The 21685-nt window shown below is 43.6% G+C and overlaps 1 protein-coding gene across 3 annotated transcripts in view; it reads right to left on the bottom strand.

The window, feature by feature from the left end:
• Positions 1 to 21685, bottom strand: part of PIEZO2 (piezo type mechanosensitive ion channel component 2) — a 335172-nt gene that overhangs the window by 158808 nt on the left and 154679 nt on the right. For all 3 annotated transcript variants that reach the window (XM_060170424.1, XM_060170423.1, XM_060170422.1), the window contains exon 4: positions 16151 to 16193. In XM_060170424.1, coding sequence (XP_060026407.1) covers positions 16151 to 16193 — 43 coding nt within the window. The remainder of the gene's footprint in view (positions 1 to 16150; positions 16194 to 21685) is intronic.

Here is a 21685-nt window from a genome sequence, read left to right on the forward strand (position 1 = left end):
GGATCCACTCCCAGTGAGGCTGGAATCAACTTCCAGTCTCCCCCACCCACCCCAGCCCCGCTTGCTGCCACCGTGCTGAGCGTCACCGTGCAGCTCAGGGTTCTCCCAGCTTCAGGCCACGACTAACTAGTTTATTATCAAATAAAGGCAGTGGCACAAACCAGCATTTTCTTTTTCATGAAACATAGTAGAATAAAACGGAGCACACTGCATGCAGTAAGAGCAGCTATTGTTTTTTGAAACTGTAGGTATCTGTGTTGTATTGGATCATGACATAAAAGTGTACTGGTGTAGTCACAGTAAAAAAAAAAAAAAAAGCTTCAAAATCACTCTCCAGCACAGCTCTGTTCTATCAAACAGGTAGCAGTTGTGTTGAGGACAGATGAAGATAACATAAATCCTTTCCTCAAATCTCTCGGAGCCAAATGTGTTGCAACATTCATACTTTTCCAGATGTCAGGAAGGCGCCTCTTACAAGATGATGTAATGGTGGCAGCAGGTACGAGGGCAGTGGCCCCCTCCCGCCCCATCCCGCCCCAAGCACACACACCTGTGACCCTTCACACTCAATGCAATGGTCTCCCCTTGGCTCCCAGGTCAGTTCAGGTCAGGTTTTGCCAACAAGAAATTAGGCTAAAACATCAAGTTTTCAGAGCATTTTCGATTTTGAGATTGCAGATGAGGGATAAGGTTCTTTACTCAAGCACATCATAACAAACTAGAAATATTAAGCTTACGTAAAACAAACCAAAATTGTTCCAGGAATAAAATATTAATCAAAGGAGTGAAAAAAATCTCTGAATTTTTACCTGTCAAAAGATGCACCCTATGTTCCGTAAATCCAAGAAATGAAAATATAAATTTGTAAGGCATGAATTATGGCGTGTTGGCCCACACTGCAAATAGAATTGCCAAAGCATCTCTCTAAATAGTTTCCCGTGCAGTTAAAATGTGATTTCGTTTTCAAAGTTTTTTCAGAAAGCATTTCAAGTAATTTAGGATTCACTGACTGAAGGCACACTAAAAGCAGAGGACATAATCAATAGACATATCAAAATATATGTCCACACAGAGACCTGTAGGCAAAGGTTTAGAGCAGCTTTATTCAGAATCACCAATAGCTGAAAACAACCCAAACATCTACCAACTGGACCCTGGATAATTGTGGTGATCCACACAATGTAATACGATTAACAATGAAAGTAAGGATACTTTCAACTCAGTGGATGAACCTAAAAAGCATTATGTTAAGTGAAAAAAGCCAGACACAAAAGGCCACAGACTGTGAGTCCATGAGCCCAAAGGTGGGGGACTGAGGACAAAGGGGCAGAAGGAGGCTTTCTAGGATGATGAAAATATTATAAATCTTGAAATGGTGGTGATCACATGACTGCATATGTGTGTCAAACGCATAGAACGACACACCTAAAAAGGGGAGAATTTCACTGGCTGTAAATTACACCTTAGTAAATGCGATGGGGGGAGGCACTGGAGTAACAGCAGTATGAAGTGTCAAGGGCAATAGAGGGGAAACCCCAAATCTGAGACAATGTAAACAGGAGAAACAGCGGCAAGCAAACCTAACCAGCACTTGATACAAATGTCATGTTTTAAACCAGCTGCATCTGTAGATATGTTAACTGTTGAAAATGTACTGAATGGCAGAGATTGTCCTGGGACATATCAACATCCGAAAAGGAAGGTGGTCCCAAAGGTCCTTGAACATCTCACTACAGTATTTCCATGAAGCTGCCTCCCCCAGGGGATTTCCCTAGGAGAAAAATTTACAGCAGGGATAAAATTAACAATGTGGGATGGAGAGGAAACGGTTTCTTTTGCAAATCCCTTTGCTTGAAATTCTAGGAAATTATGTTTGAGCAGTTCAAGACCTATTACAAAATCACTGATTTATGGGTTTAGAGACTTTTCCTCTAAAGATAGATTCGTTATTTTTATAAATAAACAAACAAAATAAACACTCCTAGAGTGAGTCGTGGCCACTGAGGTTTGTATGCCTGCAAATCTGGGCAGCACGTGTTTCTGCCCTGTTCTTGGGAGGCGAGTCTCCTGCTCTGGACGGGCTGGATTTCTCAAGGATGGTCACAAAGTTCGTGCTCACCATCTTCCGTGTCCCTGTCACGACCCCTCACAAACTCTCCCCACTCCCTGTGCAAATACTGACCTCCTTTGATTCACCACCACAAAGCCAACTGCCCACACTGGGTCCCTATAGTCTGGTTCCCTGATAATGATGGACACAAAGGCTGTCCCTGTTGACCCTGAGCTTTCGGTTGTCTGCTGAGAGTGGGTCAGCAATTCAGGATGGGGCTGTTTCTTACACTTCCTTTCCACCCTCTTCATGTCTCCCTCAATGCTAGGTACCAGGTCTTCATGTAATAAATACCCCTTTATTGACTTGTATAAGAAATCATCATTTTTTATAGTTGATAAATTTGGTGGGACTGAATGTTCCATAAGGGCTAATGTTTAGGCTGGAATGACGGTGTCATCCTCCCAGGCAGTTGAACGAACAAGCCTTTCAATGAAATGCCTACTACGTCCAGGGCCCTGGAGCTTCCTCCTGGTACACGGGTGTTTTAATGTCCTGTGTCTGTGGATTCCACAATCCCAGCCCCTCCTTATAAACAGGAAATTCCCTAAAAGAGGAAGGAGTCTGGCCCAAGCTTCTACCTGATTCCTCCTCCCCAGCCCAGGGCTCCGCCGACTGTTGTTTGTCCAGAGAGAACATGTGTCCAGCAGCCTGGGGCTCCCCCGGCTTGTCTGGCAGAGAGAGCCCATGACCTTGTGGGTCAGTTCCACCCCTTCTGGAGCCGCCACGGAATCAGGCCGGGGTGGTGCTGTTGGTCAAACAATGTGCAGCATCCAGGCCTGAGTGGGGCTGGGGACCATGGGGCCTGACCTAGGAGGTCCCCACGGCAGGGACAGCACTCCCTCTGAGCCCGTGCCTGGCAAAAAATGGAGGAAGCTTTGCTTTTGTCTGTTTTGGTTTTATTCTTTTCCCTAAAAGTCACTCAGGCAATTTGTGGATAAGGATACACAGCCTTCCTGGGGTACAGGGGGAAGTGAGGGGACAAACGCTAACCACTTAGCCACTCAGCCCAGGAATCCAGAGACAGAGAAGAGTCAAACGGAACAGCATCCCTATCTCAGCATCATTTTCCTTCAGAACTTACACACCTGTTTTCTGGAACGTGCTGGCGTCCACCCGCACTTGGGGCAAAGCCAGCGCTCCGCTCAGATTTCTAAGGACAGGGTCCTGCACCCCCCAGAACACAGTGTATGTCCATCAGCATCCCAACACAAGACACCAGCACATTCACCGAAACAACACTCACTCCAGGATGGAAGCCAGTGATCTGCCTGGATTCCTAAGTCAATATATTTCGCCGGTCAGAGCCGAGAGCAGAGATTTCAAACACACCCATTTCCCGAGAGGACCAAGTGAAACAACCTTCCCTCTCTTTGCAGCAGGCGGGTCAGCGACAGCCGCGTGAGGGTCCCCTAGGCTGCTCCGCCTTTTCTTATCTGGTGTTTATGGTCCCCGGGCTGCTGTCTTGTTCACTGACCAGCATTTCCATTTGCTCTGTGGATGACAGGTCACCAGGCCATCTCACAATCCCCAGGAAGAGTGAGATGGACCTAAACCTCAGTAGTGACCACAGGGAGGGTGTGGAAGGAGGGAACAGACATCAGAACCTCTCAGAGGTAAGAAGGAGTCTCTGTCTGGGTAAGTCAGTGGGTATAGGAGAGAGTCTGGTGTGTGTGGGGGGTGTCCTGCCTGACCACAGCTTCCCAAGCTCCCCCAGCACTGAGGAATGGGATAAACTGAGGCAACAGGATTGCCCCTGGTATGTAATCAGACCTTCACAACGTCCGCAGCGGTTAGCAACAAGAAGAGGCACAGGCTCTACAATCAGGAAGACTTAACTGTCATTTAGTCCTGTGTAAAGAAGTCACTTAACCCTCCGAATGTTCACTGTTAGCTACTTCCAGTATTTTGTATATGTTTAGAGAGGTTTGTGTGGCTGTGAGCTTGTAGAAATAGATCAGGGCATAAGAAGAGCCAGGAGGGGGCTTCCCTGGTGGCGCAGTGGTTGAGAGTCCGCCTGCCGATGCAGGGGACACGGGTTCGTGCCCCGGTCCAGGAAGATCCCACATGCCGCGGAGTGGCTGGGCCCGTGAGCCATGGCTGCTGAGCCTGCGCGTCCGGAGCCTGTGCTCCGCAACGGGAGAGGCCACAACAGTAAGAGGCCCACGTACCGCAAAAAAAAAAAAAAGAAGAGCCAGGAGGAACTGTTTCCACTTTGTTCATTGTGGATGACAGGATTCTGATGGGAAACCCAAACAGTTCCTATGAAATATGCCTCATACAAACTGTTGCTTTATCCAAGCGAGGATGTCTCAGTCCCTAGCTAAGGTGTTTGACTGGCTGGGCTGCGGGAAAGACATTTTATAGCAGCTAAAGCTACATTAAGAGCTAATTTCAGACTCTCGCGATGCAGAGCAAATGAGAAATCTGAACCAAGGGTTGAGAGTATCTGTTAGCACGATTCTCCAAAACATTCCATTCCGTAGACTCAACATCCAAATTTTATCTCCCTATCAAACAGCGTGAATTTCCTATTATTCATCGTGCTGTCTGCACCAAGACTTGAAAGCTTTCAGTGATCTATTACACAGTTCATTTGCTCGTGTCATTAATGAAATCTAAAACGTTCCGGCTGGCACCTTGCATTTTGTATAGAACAAGGTGCCAAGGTTACCACCTGGGAATTCCGGGTTTCAGTTCATAAATTCTCTGTAGGACCTGATCTTTACCACTCATTCAGTCAAAGACTGTTTATATTAAGTCCTAGGGACCTGACTTAGTGAAGATGGAGATTACAAGTCAGAAAATCTTTTCTTCCAGAAATATTTTGAAGGAAAAAGGATGAAGGATTACATCTTTTTTTTCCTAGAAGAAAAATAGATCTGTTCACCAAATACTTATTAAATGATGTCATTGTGCTTAAATAAAAAGAGTTTCCTTTCCAAGTTGGAAGTCAAAGTCCTAGGTAAAACTCTCAACGGACTAAGAAATGGAAATCACCTACTTTTATTATACACACACATAATACACATACTCTCATACACACACATACACGTAGACCATACACACATGTATGCATATATTAATCTATAGCTTTCACTCTGAGTTTCGAGTATACCCAAGATATACTGGCAGATCAAAGAAAACAGCAAATTTGATCCACTGCATGAGTAAAGTTTAATGAAACCGATTATATGATATCACATGGATGTAAAAGCCTCAGATGTAAGACCTAACTTTTCTTTCGATTGTGTGGGAGTTATAGACACTTGTTATGGACTGAATGTTTGTGTCCTCTCAAAATTCAGCTGCTGAAATCCTAACCCCCCTAATCCTAATACCCCAGATCCTAATGCTGTGACAGTATTAAAAGATGAGGGCCTTTGGGAGGTGATTAGGTCATGAGGGTGGAGCCCCCATGAATGGGATTAGTGCCCTTATAAAAGGGACCCCACAGAGCTCTCCTGCATTCTTTCTGCCAGATGAGGACACAGTGACCAGATGGTGTCTGTGAACCAGGAAGCAATCCCTCACCAGACACTGAATCTGCCAGAGCCTTGATCTTGGACTCCCAGTCTCCAGAACTATGTGGAATAAACGTTTGTTGTTTAGCCCCCCCGTATGTGGTGTGCTGTTATTGTAGCTTGAAAGGACTAAGACAGTATTTAATACATTTTTAGCAAGAATGAATGAGACCTCCATCTACTGTCCTATAATGAAATATGGCCATCTCCTGACAACAGGTTTAAATAGAATCTAAGTCAGAATCCTGGTCATCCTACAGGTGTGTGCTGGCAGCCAGAACTTTATTTGGACTAAAGATAAAACCATGCAGTTGGTCTTACTCATAACACAGCAGCTTTCTCTACTGGTGCCTAAGGGGACACCTAGTCACCACATCCCTGCAAATTTTGATCCCGAATAGTCACATCCCACTAGACTAGGCTGCGGATGTGAAGATGATCCATGGGTGGCAGGGTACCAAGCCTTGGTTTCCAGTTCCACTCGTTGGTACGGAGCTGATAACCACTTCAAAACGTTGGAAAGTTTAACAGAGATGATGCCTACACAACACTGTCTACTGAGCTTTTTTGAATATTCTTCCTGTCATTATTGATATAATAATTCTCACCAAATGGTGGCAAAACAAATTCAGTAGTAATAAATTCCCATCTCACTGTGTACATTCAGACCTGGATGTTGACAAATTCCAGTTTAAAATTCCCATTTCCAGTTCTTCTGCTTAACTTCTCTGTGTCTCGCATAACCATGTGCAAAAGGAGGGAGAGGGTATCTCTGGGTCTCAGAAGCTCCATGACCCAGACACGAATGTGTGATTCTGGGACCTAAGTTTAACTCTTGCTGCCCACCTGCTTCTGGGTAATTGAGGGATGGGAATGAACATTTATTTGCCGATTTTACAATTTGAGAAAGAAACACAACGATGTCTTCATCTAAACAAGGCTTTTAAAGTGGGGTTCAGGGACTGTGTTGTACTTTTGAATCCCCTGAACCTGCATGTAAAGTTTTTTTTCTTTATGTGCGTATGTGCATTTTTCTGGAAAGCTAGTCTATTACTTTCATCAGACTTTCTAAGGATCTGAGACATGACACTAACCCTTCTCCCCCCCAAAAAAATTGTCAGCCAAGGATTTCTAAAGAATCATAATTGTTGATTAAAGTAATAATATTATGAATAATAATAGTGCTATTTTGGGCTTTCATAGAATAAATCAATGCCAAAGAGAAAATCGGAATCCAAGCTTTTTAGTTTAGTATCAGTTAAGATGGTTTAGTACTGGCTTCTTAGTTCAGAAGGCAAACCCAGGGTGGAGGTTTATTTGGGAAGCCCTTCTGGTAAGTACAAGAGGTTGTGACCAGTGAGGGATGGAGAAGAGAGACACCCAGACAGGTGTCCTGTCTACAGGTCGCTGCCATAAGGGACAGAAGCCTATGCAATGCCCTTGGGTTGTCCCCAAGACTGAGCAGGGAGGCGGCAGCCCTTGCCCATGACTGCTCACTAACGCTTCTGGGCCTTTCCCCTCAGGCCCCTCCAGCACTGCCTGTGCTGGAGCGAATTTCTAAGGGGCAGGAGGAAGCCGCCGGGTGAGAAGCAGAGAGCTGCAGGCACTAGCTGGGGAGACAGCAGCTGTGGGGTGGGCTCAGCCACCTGGACGAGACCCGTTTCATAATCCATCTTCTCCCACGCACCAAGTCTAAGTATTCACCAAGCTGTGATTTCAGACTGTATTTCCTGAAACACACTTGGTTCACACCCTCTCTCATATTCAATGTCACTGTCTCATTCAGACACTCGTAATCGCCCTCTGAACTCCTGCCATTGCTTTCTACAGGGTCTTCTGGCTCATCCTCTGGTCTGTGTCGCTGCCCACAGGACATTACTAGAAGCACACCCAACATCTTCCCCAGGCGTTACATCCTTCAAAGGCTCCCCAGCACTACCAGGTAAGAGCTACACTTCTGGTCTTGTCCGCAAAGTGCTTCCCGATGCGTTTGCACTGTCCTCAGTTTAATTTCCACGCTCATTTGTGCCTCATGCTCCACCTCTGACAGACGTACTCCAACGAAGCCATCCTCCAAAACCCTGCCTGGCAGCCCCTGAGGTCAAGCTTCCACAAACAGCTCCCCCCTCCCCCAACGAGGTAGCCAGGCTTCATCTCAGTCCTACCCCCCACATACACAATGACCCACCCTTGCTCTCCTCCACTTCTGTGCATCTATCATTATATGGTATCTGGTACATAGTAGGTGCTCAAAAAACACCCTCAAATGATTGCACTAAATGGAAGCATGAACTCACCATATCATCTTTAACGTTTACATGTTGGTATTTTCTATCAGACCAAGACCATGTCTCCCCATTCCCCTGCCCCCAGCCCCCAGCATAGTTATAATAATGCAGGCGCAGCAAACATGTGTGGACCCAAAGCATCATCAGTGCTGGCATGGCGGGTTGTAGATGAATGGGAAGCAGAGTCACATAAACCTAAGTTCTCATCAAGCCTCTGACACTCACTAGCTGTGTGATCTTGAATAAAATACTTAACCACTCTGGTTTTACTTCACTCATTTGTAAAATGGGGATGGTACACACATATATTATATGACTTCTTCCAACTAGACCCTCTCCTTTCCTGTAACAAGACTGTACATCCTGGCCATTCCCGTGTGACTGCAGGGCATCCCTGTAGGAAGAACCTGCTTCTCTGGCCATGACCTTGGAGTCGGCCACGTGACCTTCTCAGGCACTTGAAAGTAGCAAAAGTGGCCTGTGTCCCACCTGGGCACAGGCTCTAAAAGCCATGGTGGCTGTAGCAGTTTCTCCCCGGTCGCAAGCAAGGCATCCACCTAATGAAGGCCCTGGTTCAGCTTGGATCCCAGAAAGAAGAAGGCGCTTGGAGAAGATCCACAGTCGATCCAGCTTTTGCAGCTGATGTTCAATATGAGCAAGAAATAAACCTCTGGTCTCCTAAGTCACTGAGATACAAGGCTGTTAGCCAGAATAAGCCAGCAGAATCCAACTCTAGAAATGCTGTGAGAATTCCATAAACCAGATGAGCACTTAACAGAGAGCGAGGCCAGCGTATGAGAGATTTGAACAAATCTAAGTGCCTTCCCATCACGTGTGCATCTAGCCCAGGCGTGGGCACAAAGCAGAGGTTTGAAAATGTTCAAGTAAACAAATAAATAAATAAGTTGGGCTTAATTTTAAACACCAAAGCACAGAAATATCCTTTACTTCCCGTCATTTTCTGAATATAGATTATTTTGACAAAAATTTTGTAACATAATTTCCAAATAGCCTGCTAAAGTTTCTAGAAATATTTATATACAGTCTGAAAAAATTAAATAATTTAGAAGTTCATCTTGTGGGAAGCTAGCACAACAACAGGGTAAATCTTTTAATCACAAGACATGCATTGTGTGCATTTATATGCAAAAGTACTGCTATTTTAAAAGCTGCAAGTATGACAACACACAACTACAACCCAACTAGGACCTCCCTGGTTTAACTCGGTAGACCACAAGATTATAGTAATGGTATGATTTGAATTTAATGTTTTTTCCTTTCTATGTGCTTCTCAGAGAAGTAATATATAGAAATGCTTGTCTTGCTTTAAATTAATAGGTATTCATATTATCCACTTTATCATACAGACTTAGGAACTTAAAAATTTCAGAAAAATAGGGCTTCCCTGGTGGCTCAGTGGTTGAGAGTCCGCTTGCCGATGCAGGGGACACGGGTTTGTGCCCCGGTCCGGGAAGATCCCACATGCCGCGGAGCGGCTGGGCCCATGAGCCATGGCCGTTGAACCTGAGCGTCCGGAGCCTGTGCTCCGCAACGGGAGAGGCCACAACAGAGAGAGGCCCGCATACCGAAAAAAAAAAAAAAATTCAGAAAAATATAGCAGAAACTATAGAAATTAATATCTTTGTTTCTATCACAATTGATTTCACTTAACCTCATTTGATTTCACTTAATCTCATTTCATGGATGTGAGTTTTCAAATAGAAAAGCATATCATAAAACCATCCTTGGAGTCTACCTTTCCATTATTCCTCAATATTTCACATAATATTACCTAAAGAAACAGCATTAATTTCAATTACACAGTGAATGAATTATACATAAAGCTGGAGGATAAAAACGAATTTAAAAATTGGCCTTAAATTTCTCAAGTAATTAATTCATGCTCCAAAAGAAAAGGCCAATAGAAATTAAAATGCATCAAGAAGGGCAGAATCCCTGAAAGTAGGGGTGAGGCCAACAGAGAAATGACACACTAATATTTATTTAAAAGGCCATTTGTTTATCACACATTTATTGAATGCCTATTATTTGACAATCCCTGGGCTGGCACTAGAGATTATAAAATAGTAAGACACACATCCTGCCCTCAGAAGCAAGGGTCTAGAATAAGACATATAAGACACACAAGATCATGAACACACCTGGTGGCTTCGTTACAGGAGGTGACAGGAGGCAGGGAGGGAGCCTGAGGGCGGTGGCTGAGCCGGTGGGGAAGGTCCGGGAGGAGGTGGAGGTAGAGTACCGGTAGCTGCTGTGTCCTGAAGGGACCACAGACACAAAAGGGGGAAAACCAACGAAACAGGTGCAGAGACACCTGCTAAGCCTCCCTGCTTCTGCTGCCACAGAATCAGGTCCTCAAGTGTGTCTCCCTTTATCCGATCTTTCACTTTGCTCACCTGGGTGGGTCAGGTGCAAGATGCCTCAGTGAACAAGACGGATACGGCCCTGATTGCATGGAGCCCTTGACCCTAGTACTGGGATCCCATCACGGTGTCCAACTCAGGGCAGGAGACTCAGCAGTCAGAGGATAGAGACTCGGAAGGTCAGGGAATTAAGTAACTGTTCACAGGGACACACACTCAAAGCCCCTCTGCTCTGAGGCCTGAGCCAGCTCGACCTGCAGGATGCCCCGTCCTCCTACAAGCTGCGATGTACTGATAAGAAGATGCTGGGGCCCTGGTTTCCTGCCTTCTGCCCACGTGCTTCCCCATCAAGGACTCTCAACTCTTCACCAAACATCTGATCAGTCAGTATGTGTCAGGCATATCAAGACAGACCCATCCTTCCTGCCCCAGAGTGGGAGAAACACAGGGGGACAGCTACAGTAATAATTTACCCAGTACCATCAAGGAGGCACGTGAAAAGTGTTACAAGAAGAGGTGAGAGGAAGCCATCAGGCCAGGTTTCACAAAAGCAATGATGTCTAAAACTTGATGGAGGCGGGGAGCTCCCCATGGAATAGACAGTGGGGTAGGGGAGCCAACAACAGACAGGCAGTGGGAGGCTGCCCTCTGTGCACCACCAAGACACAGCCACGCCTCTTGAACCATCTCTACACCAGGGAAAAAAATCCTAGGGATAATTGTGTTTCATAAGAGCAGGCTGCCTTCAGGGAGATCTATATTTTATTTTATTTTATTTATTTAATTTATTTTTGAGATCTATATTTTAAAATAGTCTTTGAAGGGGCAAGATGTTTCATTCCACAATCCAAGCAGAGCATCAAATAAAATCATGTACAATAGGGTGAATACTAATGTAATCTGAGGTGCTGTGCTGATTATAGAGATTTATTAAGAATAACTACCTTGCTTTTTAAGTAAATAGGGGTGAGAAAGCAGTAGAAGATGGTTACTTTGAAAGAGGCATCGATAAGATTTCCCTGAGAGCAGGAACCTTATTTCTGTTGGCGGGTTACTGTGCACAAGCCCACTAACTCGCTGAAATATTTTTTCTCCAGTGAAAAGTGTAGCTTAAGAAAGAGAAGACCCCGTGCAGACCTCGCTCACAGCTTCCTGTGAGGACACTAGCGCTTTCTGGTGGCTCCACTTCCTGTCCCCTCCTGCACACACAGCAGAGGGATATGCTCCTGGCCCCTAAATCAGCACAGTGACTTGCTCTGGGCCATGAACTGTGACTTGTGGTGACAGATGCAACTTCCAGGTGGAAACACTTAAAATCCAGTGCGCAATTCCCCAAATTCTGCTTCCATGCTTAAGCAAACTCAGAAACATCATGTCAAGACAGAGGTGTCACAGACTGAAGCCAAACAGTGACACACCTTGCACAGGCAACCTCCCCACGAAGTTGTCTGCCTCCTCATCAGATTTTGCACAAACGAGAAAGAAGCATTTGTTGTAAGAAGCCACAGGGAACCTGGGACACTCCCTGGCTGATACACTTGCTTAGAACTTGCAGAGTATCAGTGCAGGGACAGGGCCAGGCCTACCTGCATCACCATTACCTCGATGAGTGAGTGACTTATGCTTTGGAAATATTTATAATCAAAAGTTTAGAAAATCTGTAGGGAAAGGTGAGCTTTCTGAATGAAATAAAAAATGTTAGGCACAGATATTCTTCTCCATAATGAGAACAAAAACAAAACAACTGAGTCTCCTTTTGTTATGCAGATAGGAATATCTACGACCAGGAGTGGAAAGGGGTCTTGGGAGTGGCACCAAAGTTGTAGGAACCTATATCTTATACCCTAACCCGAGCCCTAACCCTAACCAAAATTACAGGAGCCTATATCCTTCCTATGTCACAAGCACTCCTCTGATGAAATCGAAAAATAAACTCCTGATATCGCCCACAGAGAGCAATTGTTTGCAAGGTGAACATAACACATGATCATGAATTCAGCCATATAAACTGTGACAATGTGTATTTATTCTGAGACAGTGTATATAATGGCATGGTTTCTGGGAAGGAAAGGGCTGCACACTGTCTCATCGTGTTACAGGCAGGCTCAATCCCTAGATCTTCCCTTGGATTACAAAATGTACAGCAGAGGACACCTTTGCTTTCTTCTTCTTGGAGAAAGCTTTGAGGTTTAGCTGACTCAGTCACTTTGTTTTTACATGTGACCACTTTAAAATATTCAGCTAGCCAACAGACTGATGGGCAAACTTCAAAGGACATAGTGCTGAAAGGATCAATGTCTCTTACAATGGCTCTAAAGAAGCAGATAGCTTCATTTAGGATATAATTGGAATTCCCTTTAAGAGAAAGATGAGGATAAACTTGAGAAGAAATCAAGCAAGGCCATATTTAACGGCACGGCTTGACACGGTCTTTGCAACTGTAAATGCACAACAACCCCATAGATCAATATCTGCTCTGTATTTTAAGACACTCGATGCAATGCAGAGACGGTTCCCCTGCCCTTTAATGAGGCAACACTGGACAACATGGGAAAACACAGGATGACATTTTAAGATAACATCTAAAACCAGGGATGATCTCTAAACTAGGACTGCAGTTCAAAACTACAGCATATCCTTAATAATATTTTTATTTGTACATCTATTTGGAAGCATACCCATTTTAGAGAGGCACTATAATATGGAAATTTTACTGTCTGGTTTTCTTCAAAATGTTCATTAAGTGAGAACAGCCGATAAGACTTGAGACTAAAGATTACGTCCCCAGAGCTACAGGGATAAGAAAAATAAAACAACACAAAGCCAAAGAAGGCTATAATTCAAGCATTCAGTGTGGTTGGGTGTAGAAAGCCAGGCAGACCTTCGCTTAAATGCAGGTCAATACGCCCACGTGGCTATGACTCTCTGGGTAGCTACTTGATTTTCTTCCGGTTTCCTTCCCTGTCAGATGGGGCCCACAGTCTACAGTGTGGGTCACAAAGGACGGCTAGTAGCCAATCCGGCCAGTTTCCTGTTTTTGTAAATAAAGTTTTATCGGAACACAGCCATGCTCATTGTCTGTGGCTGCCTTCTGCTACAACAGAAGAACCTGAAATGTGGCCTATCGACCCTGCAGAGTAAAAGTTTGCCAATCCCTCGTCTGTGGGATTGTTGTATGGACTGGAAATGATTGGTGAACGGCAGTTGTTTTCATTAAATCGTTATTCAAGTAAGCAAAAGGTTAAGATCATGCAAACTAGGAAGAATATGTTCCAATTGCCAAATTCTGCAGATCGATGAATCCTTAACCATCTTGGAAGAAGCTCTTGCCCTGAGTGCTTCACTCAGGAGACAGCAAAGAATCTCAGCCTGCACTTTGCTCTACAGAAAAATGACTCAGGATAAATGCAGATTAAAAGGACAATGAGGGCTTCCCTGGTGGCGCAGTGGTTGAGGGTCCACCTGCCAATGCAGGGGACGCGGGTTCGTGCCCCGGTCCGGGAGGATCCCACATGCCGCGGAGCGGCTGGGCCCGTGGGCCGTGGCTGCTGGGCCTGTGCGTCCGGAGCCTGTGCTCCGCAACGGGAGAGGCCACAACAGTGAGAGGCCCGCGTACCGCAAAAAAAAAAAAGGACACTGAGATACCATTTCTCACCTAACAGATTGGCAAAAAAATCTCAAGTTTGACAGCATGTTCTGTTGGCGAGGCTCTGGGGAAACAACTGCTCTCATCCACTGCTGGCGGGGGGTGCAAACTGCCGAAATTTTAAGGAGAGAAATTTGGCAATGTTTAGCAAAATTCCATAAAAACTTATTCTTTGATTGTACTTGGCAACCTATCCCTCGGATATCTGGCAAAAATACAAGTGTGCACAAGGTTATTCATTTCAAGGTATTCTGGTAAGAGCCAAAGGCTGGGAGCCGCCTCCGTGTCCACCCTTGGGATAAATGGCCGACTCCAGGTCCAGAATGCTGGGTGGGCTTGATAACTCCAGCTATGCTAGAAGGACGGAAACGATAAAGGACCAGGTGGCCTGCATCAAAGGACAAGAAGTCAACACGAAGTTGCCCCCAATGGCAGAAAGGGAGTGATTTGAGTTTACATGAAACAGAGGGTAGAATGACAAGGTAAACAATGCCACAAACAGACACATCCAGACAAGACAGCGGTTCTACAAGACAGCTGAGCTGGTTTCCTCGGAAGCCAGGAAAGTGAAGAGAAACCCAACGAAGATGGGAGGGAATCGGGGGACATGATCCCAACACAGAGGCTTGAGATGTGACAACAGAACAGAATGTGTGGTGACCACGGTAACTGGCCTTATGGTGGTGACCATTTCGTGATGTATAAAAATATCAAATCATTATGTTGTACACCTGAAACTAATATATTGTATGTTAATTATAACTCAGTCAAAAAAATTTTTTTTAACTTTTTAAAACCAAAAAATTAAAATGGAATGTGTGGGCTTTAGAAGCATGCTGATTCAAACCAGTATCTGTAAGATGACATTTTTGAGATGATCAGGAAATGTAAACATTGACTGGGTATTAAATGGTGCTAAGGACTTACTGGTATTTGTATTTGGTACCACTGCGGCATCATGATTCTGAAAGAAAACATCCATTTTTTCAGAGACGTATACTGACTTAAGGGATGAACTGACATGATACCTGAGATTTTCTTTACAATATTTTAGCCCCCTCCCCCCTAAACATGGACAAAGCAAGTATGGCAAAGTGTCCTTGAAGCTGGGCAACAGATAACTCATGTTCAATTTGCTCTTCTCTCCTCTTTGGTTATCGTTGACATTTTTCGGAACACAAAAGAAGAATCAAGAGAAAGATGCTTTGGGGAAAGGTTTCACACACGGTGAGGCCGCACATGATATTCCAGCTTTTAAGTTGATCCATGAGATCTGCCCATCCCAAGCCAACCTCCTCCAATAACCTCAAGGACTACCTGTGGGAACTCACTGGGAGATCAACAGTGACAGTGCTGACAGGATGTAAGTGTACGGAGAGAAATAAATAAACCTTTGAGTCAATTAAAAATGGTACCAGAAATGCTATCACAGTCAGCCTGGTGATGAGCTAGCTGTACTCACTCGCTACTGGAGAAATGATGCATTCTAAGGTATTTTATTATCCCTTTTATATGCTCTAAGCGCTCTGTCAGCTTGATCAATAGACATAAAAACACATTTTCAATACGATGAAAAGAACTAGTCAAAAGCTACCTTTAGAGTAAAAAAAAAAAAAAATCACTTTTCTCTCTTTCAATAGCTGTATCGACATTGCAAGTTCACTATGAGATGCTAAATGCCCTTTATGCTGCCATTAGGCCTATATTGACCGTACCTCCACATTTTCTGATGTTATAATGAGTATGCTTTTTCTCTTCTGGTGTAGAAATGCTTTTAGCAAAGAGTGACACGATCTCAGCCTTCCACTTTGAGCTAGTAAGATTGGACAATTTTAATTATTGCAAAGATATAAATATAAATTTCTCTGTACTAAACCTGTAGAACTAAATATAACACATGACATCAGAAAGAGTTTACTCTCTTTTCTGTGATGCTCTAATTCTACAATTTACCTTTCACACTATTTCACAGTTGAAGAAGCATTTTCACATAAATTGCTCCATTCAATCTACATTTTCACTCTGTGTGCAGGCAAAAATGTCATAAAGCAAAGGTCTACTTTACAAGGAAATTGAGGCTCAAAAACGATGACTTACTCAAGGGCACAGTCACTGAAGTAATGGTGGCAAGACCACCAATTTATAGTCAATGAACTGCTTGGAATAAAATAGGCCATGAGTCACCAAGCCCTGCTTACCTTTCAAAGCCGATCTGTCGGAATGTCTTTTCCCAGGTTGAGCCTGTAACAGAAGGAAGAGATGTTATTAAATGCACAACAAGGATTCAGTTTTGCCCTGATTTTGCACAGCCTGGTAGAGATTTGCTTGTACATCTAAGCAGAATGACTGTCTTTCCTCAAAGGCATCCCCCCCTGCCTCCCCAAATGGCCTTTCAGAGACCAGCCCAGGTGAGTGCATACCACCACCACCCCAGCCCCCAGTAACAGAGCAGACCAATAAATCATTCTCTAAAAGTCTACATGTGTCCCAAGCAGAAAAATGTGTAATACTCTCCTGTTAAAAATAATGAAATAGTAGCACATTGTAAGCTGCACTCTCCAAAATTCAACTTTTAACTTCACGTGGCATTTGGAAAGCTAGAGGGCACTTTGACATTCCAGTCCACTAGACACCATGGCTTTACCTCCTCAATGCTGAAGCACAGGATTTACATGTATTTTTTAAGCTGAACATTTTAATTGGAAGTCTCCTGAGTGTGAAAACGCTGTTTCCAGTGACGCAATTTGACGAATAGTGTATCCAAGTCCACAGAAGAATAGCTAGGTATAAAAATGATTTTCTACAATTTTTTCATGAAATAATTCTTCCCTCCATTATAAGCATAACTATTTTCTGAGTACTTAATGTAAAGAAAAGTGCTCATTTTTATCAAAGACCATGTCAATAAGAAGCCTGCATTCGTGAGAGGTAAGGGTTCTGCTAACCCACACTTTGACATTTTCCCGATGCTCAGTCAGTGGCAACAATATCTTGATTTCAGTAACTGTTCAAGTAGACACCACTGCCCGCCCACCCCACCCCCCCAGCCCTAAATCCATGAGCTGTGTTATGTACCAGTTGCGTTAATAATCACAGCAGATAATCACTACCTTTCTGTACAGTTTAGTCTTGCAAACAGGAAGTGGTGAATTCAGCACTGGGTCTCCAGAGGCAGTTAAAAGCCACCCTGCTTCTGTTCCTCAAGTCACAGTAAGCCAGGATGGCACTTATGTTTCTTTCTTGAGAACTCTGCCTCCAGTGCTTTATTCGCGGGCGGACTATCAGTGCCTCCTAGGCATTAGACAGACTTTCTGGAAAGACAGGAGATTATACCAAGTAGTTTCCTGGGCCCTCTCTGAGGACTAAGCTAGTCCCAAGGGAGCATGAATGTGGTGATTTCACTAAGGGACTTGGGTTCATACTACTCGGTTATGATGGAGCGTTTTAAATAATTGCTATAAATAATGCAGGACTAAATTTGGGATCAGAAGTACACACACATGCGTACACACATAAATTTAAAGCAGATCAGGTTTATCTCCTCGGACGAAGTTACTCTTGCCCAGTTGAATTCCAATAGGCTTTGCTAAGTAGGAGGAAAAGACCTGGAATTTTAGTTAAGCAGCCCAGGAATTTCTGATGGCCCCTGAACCAGGGGAGTGGGCCCCATATGAATGTCGTCTGTCCTGTGAGTCACATGCAAAACAATGGAGAATCCCCATCTCAGGAATTCTTAAACGACAGTTATCCTGCCCCTGAATACTAGCAATTAAGACACTGCCCAAGAATATATAACCTGAATCAGAAACCACACTGAACTCCGGGACCGCTGGCAACAGTCTGGCCCAAAGTCAGAGGTGGGAGAGATTAAGAGCCTCACGCCAAGTGAGAAGCAGACAGTCTGTGCTCGGGCCCAGTGGGGAGGGTTGGGGTAGGGAGGCATTTAGATGCTACTTCTCTTGACTTCTCTTGCTTTCATTGAGAAACAAAGCACCTTTTAACTTTTTCCACATTTCCATTTTTTCCCCAGATCTTCTCAGCGCATTCTAAAATTGATTTTTAAAATAGACTCCATTTATTATCAAGGTAAAATAAAAATAAATGATTTTGCTAGACTGCACATTCAGGCTCTTAAAACACGGAACTTTAATTAAGAAATAGGTTCCATTTTCATATTTCTGAGAAAAATAAACTTATTCCAAAAGGGCAGAACAAGGTAAAAGTTTTGGGGTCAAGACTTCCAGGACTCCTTAAAATAAATATTATTAACCCATTCAAGCAAGCACGGTGGAGATGGGGGAACACAACTTCCTTCCTGTCACTAGAAGTCAATTTAATTAGTAATTTGAGCATCTTACATGCCATAGGTGCTCATCATCGTTTGCTGGCGATCCTCTACTAAACATCTTAATACATTAGGTATGAGACTGAATATATTAAAATATGGTTTCTGTCCTCGAATACCACATACTCTAGAGGTTTGGGTTTTTGTGTCTTTTGTGAGCACTTAGTCATGGGGAAAGGAGAAACACAATAAATGGAACAGACATATCCAGATCCTTTGGCACCAAGGATATTTTTGACAGCCCATTATTCAGTTGCTGGGGAATTCTTTTACAGCCATTCACCATGTTTTACATGGTAAAGTAATATGATTCTCCCATGCCAGAGCAGTCCAACACAGAGAGAAAAGCAGAGAAAACAAAGTTGCTGGCAGACTTCCTTGATTCAACACTTTTTAAATGAGATTTATAATAAGAAGTCTAGAACATGTTACAGTCTGCAGGTGAAAGCAAAGGACAGCAACAATGAAAAGAAGGGAAATGTATAGCACAGAGAAATGGATATAATTCACTAGAGGGGTTGTTCCTTTCCAATGTTAGATGAAGTAGTTAGAAATAATGCATTGCATTCTTCACTTTTAAAAATTAGTTACCAAAGGGGGAAGGGGAGGGGAGGGATAAATTAGAAGTTTGGGATTAACATATACACACTACTATATATACAATAGATAATCAACAAGGTCCTACTGTAGAGCACCAGGAACTCTACTCAGTATTCTGTAATAACCTATAGGGGAAAAGACTCTGAAAAAGAATGGATATATGTATATGTATAACTGAATCACTTTGCTGTACACTTGAGACTAACACAACATTGTAAATCAACTATACTCCAATATAAAATAAATTTAAATCTAAAATAATTAAATTAAAGAAGAATTTCCCTTGATAGCACTGGCATCTCAATGACAGAGCTGACAGCTGGAGCAGAGGGAGGGTAACCGAGTCCAAAAGCTGGAAACAAACCCTGGGCTAAATGTCACTCAGTCTGCAGGGCAAGTTCCAGTGTCTCATCCATGTGTGTCTCAGGTAACAAAATATCCCTTAACATCCTTCAGCACCAACACTCCAAGTGGGAAGTGCCGTGCCCAGAAGTACGGCATCTACTCCTGGAACGAATCGAATCCATTGACAGCTACTCCTTTACAAGGTGAACCAGGCTCTGTGCGTCCATCCTCCCTCTCCTCCCTCTTCCATCCCATGCTCCTGCTGGCCTCAGCAGCTTCCAAGTTCCTGTCTCTCCACAACAGAAAGCAGCTTTGGAGACCTCCTTTCTTTGGGAACTACTTTGCCCCGGCCAATAAGCTGCTTCTGCGGGCCCCAAGGCATCCTACCTCCCACCCTGGCCTTGGGGGCAGGGGATCTGGACATCCTCACAGCACCTGTCTCCTGGTCACAGGTGACCATATGTGCATGTGATGGGCTAGGTCAGGCCAAAGTGGAACCTTCTCCAGGCAGGTAAGAAGCTCTTTTCCTCACCTGTCGGAGAATCAAGGTCATGTAAGCCCAGCCCTGACAATGTTCCCAATATGATGGCCACAGGGAGAACGCTGTGTAAGAGGAAAAAAGGGGTCCTGAGCAGAGGGAAGCCAGGAAAGAGGAGAGGGGGCTGCTGATGGCATCCCAGGGTCTGTTCCCAGCAGTTCTTGGTGTCCCCACCTTCCTGCCACTCCTGTTACAAGAGAGGAAAATCTGTGTTGTTTCCTCCAGTGCTAAGTCTAGTTTCAAGTCTGACATTTGTATCTCGAAGAGCACCACATATGAACAAGAAAAATAAGATTTTAACAACACCTTGAGCATCAAAATTTTAGGTGGGAATTAAAATATTTTTAAGAAATTCCAGCTTTTTAAAACCATATTTTAAATTAAGAGAATGGACATTCTCCCCCAAATTAACATAGCAATAGAAACATGTAAGCCAAGACAAGGAAGGAACCTAAGTGTCCATCCACAGGTGAATGGATAAAGAACATGTGAGGTAGACAGACAGACAGGTAGATATAATGTAATATAGATGTAATATATATGTGTATATATATATACAATGTAATATTACTCGGCCATAAAAAAAACAAAATAATGCCATTTGCAGCAACATGGATGGACCTAGAGATTATCATACTAAGTGAAGTAAATCAGAAAGAAAAGACAAATACAATGTACCACTTATATGTGGAATTGAAAAAAATGATACAAATGAATTTATTTACACAACAAATAGATCCAAAGACACAGAAAACAAACTTATGGTTACCAGGGGGGAAGAGGGGCAGGCAAGGGATAAATTGGGAGATTGGGATTGACATATACGCACTACTATATATAGAATAGATAATCAGCAATGTTCTGCTGTATAGCACAGGGAACTATATTCAATATCTTGTAATAACCTATAATGGCAAAGAATCTGAAAAAGAATGCATACATATATATATGTATGTATAACCGAATCACTTTGCTGTGCACCTGAAACTAACACAACATTGTAAATCAACTATAATTCAATTAAACAAACCGGGTTACACTCACCCCCTTACCAGGTGCCCACTTATACGTATCAGCTAATTTAATCCATGAGGTCAGTACTATTATTATCCCTCTTTCGGGTGATAAGCTGAGGGGTGGGGGATTCGGGACTGCAGACCCAGCGCTTTAACTCCCTCCCTCACTGCCCTGTCCTGCATGGGGGTCCTGTCCTTGTCTCTCCTTCCTTCTTCCTTTTCCTCCTTCCTATCATTTGTCTCTTGCCCCGATCTGGTTATAATATAGATTCAAAATATTTCATTTTTAGCTCCACAAAGTTTTGTGCGTCTGGTTATTAACTTAAGAAGCACGAAGTGCCTAGAGCAGACGTGCTGTGTCATCAAACCCCTCCTCTGGAACCCGCGAGCTTCTACCGCGGTAATTTTGTGAAACACTCAGTACGCCCAGCAGCAGCTCAGTCTGTACAAATACACGTAGATATGTACCTGGTACATGATAGAGTAGGGCTGATTATTTTTTATTTCATCTAATTTTTCTGTAGTCACGGTTTAAAACCACAGGGCTTTGACTGTTACTTGAAACCAGCCAACTCTGTTCTCCCAGCCCGGCTCTGGTCATCTGTATTTTTTTAGACAAATTACTCTGGGGTCTTTATAACACCAAGGGGTTTTCCACAGCTCCCATTCAGTTTGTAATTTCATTTTTTCATAAACATTAGTGAACATGCAAAAATCTCTATCTTGATATTGTAAATTGGTTACTCACTTTGTTATGTTTCTTCATTGATTACTTTTATCAATAATTTTAAAATCAACTTATTGCTCAATTTCTAATACAAAAATACAACTACAAGTTTCATAATGCAGTTGGAAAACTGGTGGTCAAATGAGGCACAGATTTTTCTCC

Source organism: Lagenorhynchus albirostris, chromosome 14 (assembly GCF_949774975.1).
Source record: "Lagenorhynchus albirostris chromosome 14, mLagAlb1.1, whole genome shotgun sequence".
Lineage (NCBI taxonomy): Eukaryota > Metazoa > Chordata > Mammalia > Artiodactyla > Delphinidae > Lagenorhynchus > Lagenorhynchus albirostris.